Genomic DNA, 9,600 nt, shown 5'->3' with positions numbered 1-9,600 from the left:
GGTTTTGATTGGATTTTATTTTTTGCAAACCGCTAGATCGGATCAGATTTCGGATATACTTTTCATGACCGATCCAATCCAATCCAAACTGCACAATATGCTATAATATTATTATTTTATTATTATATTTACAATTATACTTAATACATGTTCAATTTGTTATACATTTTTATATTATTCATGTATTATTATTATTATTTAAAAAATATTTTATGTTCAAAATATTATTTATTTTAACTAACCTATAATTTTATTTCTATTATTATGTTATCATTAGTTTTTTGAAATATTGTTGAGTATTTAAAATTTGATATTGAGACTTGTTATATGTATTTAATTTTTTTAATTTACAAAATCATAAATAATCCAATCAAATCCAAACCGCTTGAAATTAGATCAGATTTTTTTTAAAAAACCATCCAATCCAGCATCGCAAGTAAAATTAGTATTCGAATCAAATAAATTTTTTATTCAAAACCAATCCATATCGCACTACAAACACCCTAATATGAATCATCCTATGCCTCAATAATCTTGCCATACACCATTCCTTATCCCATATCAAAATTAAAAAGTTCAATTATTAACTTGTTTTTCTGATCGACAACTATTAGTAAAAAAAAAAAAAACCTTATATAGTATATACGTTTATTTTCAGTGGGACATAATAGTACATTTAAAATATATCCAAACCAAATCTTATATTGTCACAAAAAGAAAAATCAAAATCTTATCTATATATTTTTTGAAGGTATCTTATCTATTATTTTCACTTACCTTCCAAAAGCAAAATTTAGTAAATAATTTCAACCTGAAAATTGGAAATGATTTCTGCACAATATTCAATTATACAAAATGGTTAAATAGACATAATTATCTTCACACGTTCATTTTAATTTGACCAAGATTGCATCATAAATTCAGAATGGATAAGTACTCTGTTAACAAATTATTCAATTAGACAAATTTATTAATCATGTTTACAAATCTTGTTCATAAAAAAAAAAAACCAATAAACTTAATTATTAAACATTCATTGCCATTAAAAAAATTGTCAAAGGTCTGGAAAGATACAAATTTTTAATTAAGGAAGATACCGTTATAAAACCAATTAATTACTATATAATTTTAGTATAATAATTTTCCATTGATCGTTTGATCCTTCGTGCCTCGAGCATGTCACCACCCGTATATACTATATAGATATTACTACTATCTGTCCAGGGGTGTGTATGGTCCGGCCTGGTTTAAAGGTTCGGTTTGACTTCGAACACTTTAAAAATTAATTTGGTGTAATTTTATCGGATTTAGAATCAGATAAAAATTTTAAAAGTAGACCCAATCATTATTTCAGGTCGGATTCGGACTATGACTCGCGTTTCCCGAAATCGGTTCGGTAGTCTGGTCATCATACACAATTAATATTTTGTGTTATTAGTGATGGATGATGACTATTCTTATATGGAATTTAAGTATTGTAAACCTTAATATTTTATGTTATTAGTTATTACAAGATTCTAAGTTAATGTTTTATATTTAAAATACATAAGGTTTTAGATTGATTAATGCATAATATTGTGTTATTTGTATTGATTTAAATATTTGGTGTTATTAGACAATATTAGTATTGATTATGGTTATGCTTTGATTTTAGAGAAGAGTTAGTTCTTGTTATATTTTTTTGAGTGAATTTTACCATGTCAAATAATGGTTGGAGTATTGAAAATTTTGATATTTTCACATCCTAACTTATAAAAAGGTAACAAGGTAATGTAATGTTAACTCCGGTTTTTATCCAGTATAATCGTGGCTCGAAAGTGTATAAGTTTCATCGGATCTATGGTCGAATTCGGTCTAATAAATAGACCCGTTATATATTTCGAGTCAGATCTGTGTCGCATCAAATCCGGTTTCATCCGACCCATGCACACCCTTACTGCTATTATATATATAATAATTAATAAACCACACGTATAAATTTAATTACGAGTTCAATTAAAATTTAATATAATTATAATTTAATTTTAAAATACTAGTAGTATATAAATGAGTTTCAAATTAGTGAAATGACTATTTATATCAAAATTTGTAATAATTTATTTATTAGTTTATAATCAAATATTTATTTTTTAGTTTATATTTCAATATCTGACAATTTTATGTAATAGTTTTATTTGTTATAACTAAATTATTAATTATATCCTTAATATACAAAAGTTTTAAAAACAATTCTATCACTTTCTCTCTAAATTAACAGGTGCTTATTTAGTAATGAGATTTAAATTAATTAATATATTTTTTAAAAATACATATTAAAATTATTAATATATTTTTTATTTTTTAAATATTTTTAATAAATACATATCAAATATATTATTAACTTAAGTTTTATAAAATTTTTTAAGTTTTTTTAATTAATAATATTAACATATATCCTTATAATAAAAAAATCATATTATTTTTAAATGACAATTAATTTGATGAACCTTAGCTTCATGATTATACTCTCAACAAAAAAAAGTCAAGGATTGAAAAAAAAAGTATAAGCATGTAGAAACTAAACTCTATAAATATAAATTCAAACTCAATCCTGATTTCGCAAAACTACAAAAACCAAATTTTTATTTTTACTTTTCTTAAGACAATAAATTGAAAACAAAAAGAGTGAAAGAAGAAAAAAAAAAAAAACAATAAAGGCGCGCAAGGTTCCCGCCTTCCTTTATAATGCATTTTAAGATCGACGCATTCGCGTTTGCATTTCCCTCTCTAATTTCTAACCTCACAATGCATCACTCTCACCCTAAGGTGGCCGCCCCGCCACCACCGGATGCGAGTGGTGGTGCCGTCGATATCTCCGACGGTAAGCGCGGGAAGAAGCGTGGCAATTACAATTGTGGCCGATGTGGCCAACCTAAGAAAGGTCACGTCTGTAACGTGAAAACTCCCATCTCCGCCGCCGTCACCGCCGTTGCCACCGCCATATCAACCGATTCGTCTCACTATGCCGTTTCTGCATCTTCCTCCGCATCCGCGCTCCGGAAGGCGGCGCCGTCTCGCCTCCGCCGTGCCCTGTCATTCGATGATTTCGATGACGGTGGTGCTGCCATTTCCAGCGGAGGGATCGATGCGTCGGAAATAGAGGATAGAACGGTTGGTGATTCGTTTGCGGACGCTGATGATGATCTAGATCTGAAAATGGATCTGGATTTGGATTTGGATTCGTGCGGTTTGCCGGCGAGTCTCCGGTGGGAGGTGCTTCGGAGGCTGCCGCCGGTGGGATTGTTGGCGGCGGCGCAGGTCTCCAAGGGATGGAGGGAGACTGCCAAGAGACTTTGGAAGGCGGCGGAGGAGTTGAGACTTAGGGTTCCGGCGAACGTTCACGTCGGTTTTGTGGCATCGATGTTGCAGAAATGCCCTGGGATCGTGAGGCTCTCTCTTAGAATGGAAAGGTGTGACTTTGTGTAGCAGATTTTGGATATTGTTGCGTTTTGATTTCGATCGAATAACAGCAATAATAAATAATAAAATAACGAAATCTAAAATGTGTCGAAGCTTTGAATCTGAAATTGGTAGTTAACAATCGCAAGAAGAAACTAACGCTGCTGTAATATGAATGAATCATGGGAATGGTTATAAGAGAAACCGTAGTAAATGGATAAAGTAAAAAGAAGATTGGATTAAAAAAAGAGGGAGTTATCTCGTTGCTAGCTCGTAAAATAACATTTTTTTTTTGTTTATTCATGAATCTAACTCGTTTTGGTTTTTGCAGTGATTTTGACTCAACGATGCTGGCTTGCATTGCGTTTTCGTGTTCAAATCTGGAGTATATGGAGGTCTCGATGTCTGATGGCGCAACCAATCGGATCAATGGGTATTATTCGTGTTCTCATTCTTTTTTTTTAGTTTTAGTGGAAAATGAGTTCTTAATGTTGTTGAACACCTGCATATGTGATTCATGTTAAGGTGTTTGGTTATACAATGTGACCTTAATGTTGTTTTGATTCAATGCGTCAACCCTAGAAATTAATGAGCTAAATCTACAGTAACTAAATAATTTCTAGTACGATTTTGGATCTCAAGTTGTGTTAACATTGCTTTGTGGTGTAAATGTTGGTTGTAGCCGTGAAGAACTATGTTGTATATTGTGAAACTGTTTTTATAAGTAGAGGGTGCAACTTTTGTTTTGCCCCATTGTTGGTTTACATTTTGTTGATAAGTGCTCGAGACTGTAGTAGCTATTGGGTTTGTCCTTTCCTGTTAATTTCTGTTTCATAAGTGAAAGTCTTCATTTATTTTTAATTTATGTTCAATTACTTCTTCCCTTCTGTATTTATGCTACAAGCTACAAGTTGCTTTAGCCTTAGCTCCATACGAAGGATTGCTGCTTTATGCTTATTTGCTTTATTTGTTGTTCAACGATGAGAAACCAGGGGTGAGTTAGGCCGGTTTGTTGCTGACAAGAGAAGCCTCAAATGCCTCAAGATGGAAGGTTGTTCTAACCTGGGTGGCTTTGTCCTCTGTTCGGCTAGTCTTTCTACCCTTTGGCTGTCAGATCTGCACTCTCTTTCTAAAATGGTGATTGTTACCTTTCCTTTCTCCTCTTGATATTGTATGGTGTGATCAAACTTTAGATTGATAGAACTGGGCAGGCATTGAGAGGGAACTTTAGTTACTAACAGTTGCTTTGAAATGTTAGGTATTTAACTGTCCCCAGTTGAGAGAGATTTCGTTGGAGTTTTCTCGACAAGAAAATGATAGTACTGATCTAACAACTATGATTGAAGGATTGGGCAGAAATTGTTCAAGATTGCAGAATATACATATAGCTGCTTTGAGGCTTTCTCATGCTGCTGTGCTTGCTCTTACAGCTGCTCAATTGAGGTTTGTAATCTTGAACTCCATTTTCCGATTGTGATTAACAAATTTTGTTCACATAGAAGTTTTAATCACAATATTCTGAACTTTCTCCATCTACTAATTCATACATATTGTGCAAGCATCAAACATCTACAAGTTCCGGATGGAAGACCTCCTACTTCCAATTTATGCGTAATGTCAAAGGATGTATATGAAATGAAACTGACTCATATAATAACTATAAAAGCGTAACCTGTAAGTAAGATTCACACACAAAGATCATTAAATTTGCAATGAATACTTTGGGATCAAACCTTAATTTATTCCCAACCTCAATTTACATATCTGAAATCCCAGGCTCTTATCCGACAGGGATAAACATGCTATGTCAGGCCTATTTGTCATAAATTCAATGAACATTTCAGTTTTGTTTTTCTTCTATTTTGTTATGATAAGTTGATGTGTGATACAAAATCCATTTGATTGGTGAACTTATTGGAATTCATTAAATGTGGAATCATCAGGGGGCTGCGAATGCTTTCTCTTGTTCTCGGATCTGAAATTACTGATGCATCTGTTGCTGCTATTGCTTCTAGCTACCCTAATTTAGAATTGCTTGATCTCAGTGGGTATGTATCGTACCTACTTTAATTCATTCACCTTTTTGACAAGCTTTGGATAAAACTCAATGCATGCATACAAAAATATACAGTAAAACTCAATGCAACATTTAATTGTAGTTTGCCTCCCCCCTCTCAATTTTCTTACACTTCTGGAACATATTTCTAATGATTATCCTTCATCACAGATCTGGCATAAGTGACAGTGGCATAGGAATAATTTGCAATGTGTTCCCTGAAACATTGTCAAGACTCCTTCTTGCCCTTTGTCCTAATGTGACTTCAAGTAATTTCCTCTTACAAGTTCGTTTACTTCACAAAACTCTAGTACTTGCTTGAGTTTCTGCTTACTAATCTACTCTAACATTTTTCAGGTGGCATTCAATTTGCTACTGCTCAGCTTCCGCTTCTTGAGCTTATGGACTGCGGCATGACCATATGTGATCCTGATTCACTTAATCCAACCACTGATGAAGACAATTGCAAACCACAGGAAACATCCAGCACAAATATGCAGCTTACAAATCAAAAGTTAATTATCAAACATAGCCATTTAAAGAAGCTTAGTTTATGGGGTTGCTCTGGCTTGGATGTGAGTTTTATTAAGCTGAATATGTTTATTAAATATTATTTTTCCTGGCTTCGGATCTTCATATTTCTTCTTTCAATTATTGTGCAGGCCCTATATTTAAATTGTCCACAGCTTAATGATCTGAATCTAAATTCTTGTAGGAATTTGCATCCAGGTATCATTTCATTTCCCTGTTTAGTTATTATTGGCTGAAAGTTTTATTTAACCTTTCCAGTGATTTCTTGAAAATTGTAAGATTGATTTTTTTTTTCTAACTGATTTAATTGGCTCAGAACGACTGCTGCTTCAGTGCCCCACGTTAGAAAATGTGCATGCATCAGGTTGTAAAGATATGTTAATTGGGGCTATCCAAAGTCAGGTAACAGTTATTCACATACTATTTTCCTTATACGTTTATGGATTAATGTACTAAATTTTGGGTCTGAGTTATGTTTAAGGAACAAATTTCCAGTTCATGAATTGAGCATAGTTACTGTGACCTTGTGGTTTATTTCTCCATGCCTCCATGGTGCTGATGTAAAATATATTTGTATAACTTGTATGCAGGTTTGCAATGCCTTTACTGCTATGGAGAACCAATCACCTTCTAAACGTCTACCTGATGGCTCGAAAAGAGTTCGAGTTCCTTATTTACTGGAGGATGAGGTAAAGCACAAAGGAAAAAACATAAAGCTGCTTTACAGTACTTCTTTTCTCGAGTGGAACAGATGATTTCTTAAGTGTTTGGTTTTTTGTTTTAATCCCCCACATTAGAAAATTGAATTAACTAAACTAACATAGTTTGCTTAATTCCTGCTATGCTTTGAATTGTTACACATGAAGATTTAATCTTATTTTTTGCTTTTACAGTGTCCTGAGCCTGATAAGAAGCGGAGGAAGATTGAGAGACGGCTTTGTAATGTGCTTGTGAACTGATCATTTCATGCCCTTTAATTTCCAATGTATACTTGTGCAATATATTGTATGTTGTGATTTTTAAGTTTCAGAAGCATAATCCCCTTAGTAGCCGGATATAAACACGTCATATTTTATTTTATTTTTTCATGTTAGGCTCCTTAATGAATGCCCTAGAACTGTATCTCATTTCAATTAGATAAATGTTCAAGTTGAGCCATTGTTATGAACATATGGTGACAGCTTCATTTTCAATAAATAAACATTTTTTCTTATGAGATTCATTTTTACCCCGCAGGCTTGTACTAAAGAGCTGCTAAAATGATTATGCTTGGATTATCGTTTAGAATTCTGATAAATTTATTGTGTTTAGATAACTAAATTGCATAGCTTATGTAGAATGTTAAAATCGTGTAATATAGTCCAACAATTGATTCTTGAAACCTCATTAGTTTAGGTAAAGTTTGTTGCTTCATGATGAATTGATTAGCATTCGAATCCCAGGACAATGAGCATAGTAATACATTTCAACAAGAACGAACAAGAAACAGAAAATACTAGTGAAATTGGGACTAAAATATAAGTATATAACTAATTAAGCAATAAAAATGAAACAATTGCTGCAAGGAATGACATTAAACCCAACAATCAGTTTCAGTTTATCAATGACATCGCATGTAGTGAGGAATTGGATCATTACTAAGCTCAGTGAGTAACTGAGAAGGAAGAGACTTGATCATGAGAAAGAAGAATCAGTTTATGCAATTTTTTACGATGAACCTTCTTCTGGTGAGGAGATTATTATAAGAAACTACATGGGACAATTCATTGTAGGAGAAAACACTGAAATCCAATGGCATCACAAAGCCAAGATAGCTGAACTAAATGCTGGTCCTCCTTTGAAGAGAATTAGTATCGGATTTTTTTGAAATAATGGACAAGATACCATGTCGTACTATGAGCTCTTCTGCCTCTTCAAATGAAAGAAAGAAAATGACCTCCTACTGAGTACTTCGACTTGCATTATTTGCTCGGGGGAGAGTCTTAGAGATTTCAATTATACCAAGAGAGGGTTCATTTGGTTTCTGCAATCAAGCACATTTTCTCCATTAACCTGGTTAAGCTTAAAGTTGATGGTAGCTTGAACCCTTCTAATACCAGTGGATGTGGTAATGTGTTTACGTCATCAAATGGGTCTTGGATTCTTTGATGAGATTTTCCTCCAAAAGTATGCACCATGAAGAAGACAAGTGTGAGCAATAAAAAGAAACGCCGTTGCCGGGGATCGAACCCGGGTCACCCGCGTGACAGGCGGGAATACTCACCACTATACTACAACGACTTGATGTTCACGAAAGGAAACTAACATTTATTTATAGTAACTTTTGATTTTTCCTATGCTGTTGTCGGCACTCTTGCAGTGTTGCTAATAATAGGCTGAAGGAGAAAAAACATTCTCTAAGGATATCTGGTTGTTTCATCCTTTGCATCTATGGTGAAATAACACCATTATTTAACCATTCTTTTCGATCAGAATCCGGAGATGGTATACATCTTTGTTTTGGGAAAGAAATCATTTAACATCTTAAATAGTATTTACTATGTGTTACTAGTTGCATGGTATTTGGCGATATGACTTTAATGATTTTCATCAAGTATGAGACAATTTTCACCTCCTTAGTTTTTAGAGAAAAAATCGTAAATAGTTGCTGATAATTATTTTAAAAGATAATGAAGTCTTTAAAAATAAATATATTTTTTGGTTTTTGATATTTATTTTGATAAGATTGATTAGTCTCTTTATCAATATTTTTTATCTGTATTAATGGAATAAGCATATATATTATGTTAAACTGTTGATTTATCCATTAAAAACCAACTAGAATTAACAAATTTTATTTTATCAGGAGTCCCGTTATCTTTTAAGGATAATTATTACGGCCGTAGTTTTTATTTTTATTTTTCTATTATTTTTTTCAAATACTTAGTTAAATTTACTGTATAAAATTAAGAAATATTATTAATTTTTAAATTATTTTTATTTATAAAAATTAAATAAAAAATATTTTAGTGATTAACGTGTCAAATAAATATGTTTTAAAAAAAATCATTAACAGAGAAACTAACCAATTTGACAAAATTAAATATCAAAAATTGAAAAAAGTATTTTTTTTTCATTTAAAGATCTCGTAGTCATTCACAAAAATTATCAGAAATTAGATTGAGTATTCACTCTAATTTTTAGCAAGGAAAAAGTTTGGTAACCAAAAAATTTTAGCCATAATTAGCCAAAACTTTTTTAATATACTTTATTTACATCATTTAATAACAATTTCATTTTTTAGTCCACTCTCTTATCATTCTATTTATCATTTCACTTATCATATTCTTATCAACTCCACTTATTAATAATATTAATTATAATATCATATCTCTTATTATTAGGCATTCTTGTAATCAATACTTAATATTTGTAACACCCTACCATATAGAGTCTTATGCTTAAGTCATAATTTAGAGATGGCAAGGTATTACGACATCTAAAATAAAAATTTAGTACGTATAGTAGTATGAATGATTGATTATATTTAGGAGCCTTTGTAGAAAAAGGATAAACAAAAATCGCAACTCAAAAGC

The 9,600-nt window shown here is 32.1% G+C and overlaps 1 protein-coding gene and 1 non-coding gene across 2 annotated transcripts; one reads left to right on the top strand and one right to left on the bottom strand.

Moving 5' to 3' along the window:
- Nucleotides 1-2,745: 2,745 nt before the first annotated feature.
- LOC130960746 (F-box/LRR-repeat protein 17-like) lies at nucleotides 2,746-7,245 on the top strand. Its single transcript, XM_057886200.1, has 11 exons — nucleotides 2,746-3,449; nucleotides 3,770-3,871; nucleotides 4,431-4,575; nucleotides 4,697-4,881; nucleotides 5,382-5,486; nucleotides 5,666-5,763; nucleotides 5,852-6,069; nucleotides 6,157-6,223; nucleotides 6,342-6,427; nucleotides 6,616-6,714; nucleotides 6,919-7,245. The coding sequence occupies exons 1-11, from the start codon at nucleotides 2,785-2,787 to the stop codon at nucleotides 6,982-6,984; spliced, it is 1,836 nt and encodes a 611-aa protein (XP_057742183.1). The 5' UTR covers nucleotides 2,746-2,784; the 3' UTR covers nucleotides 6,985-7,245.
- Nucleotides 7,246-8,233: 988 nt separating this feature from the next.
- TRNAD-GUC (transfer RNA aspartic acid (anticodon GUC)) lies at nucleotides 8,234-8,305 on the bottom strand. Its single transcript has one exon. It is a non-coding gene; the product is annotated as a tRNA-Asp (tRNA).
- Nucleotides 8,306-9,600: the final 1,295 nt, after the last annotated feature.

The sequence above is a fragment of the Arachis stenosperma genome, chromosome 2, assembly GCF_014773155.1.
Source record: "Arachis stenosperma cultivar V10309 chromosome 2, arast.V10309.gnm1.PFL2, whole genome shotgun sequence".
Taxonomy (NCBI): Eukaryota; Viridiplantae; Streptophyta; class Magnoliopsida; order Fabales; family Fabaceae; genus Arachis; species Arachis stenosperma.
This window is presented reverse-complemented; position numbering and strand designations above follow the sequence as displayed.

Coding starts and splice junctions, on each gene's coding strand:
- LOC130960746 (XM_057886200.1), top strand. CDS start 2,785: ATGCATCACTCTCACCCTAAGGTGGCCGCCCCGCCACCACCGGATGCG. Junction 4,576..4,696: donor TGCACTCTCTTTCTAAAATG/GTGATTGTTACC, acceptor TTGAAATGTTAG/GTATTTAACTGTCCCCAGTT. Junction 6,224..6,341: donor TTGTAGGAATTTGCATCCAG/GTATCATTTCAT, acceptor TAATTGGCTCAG/AACGACTGCTGCTTCAGTGC.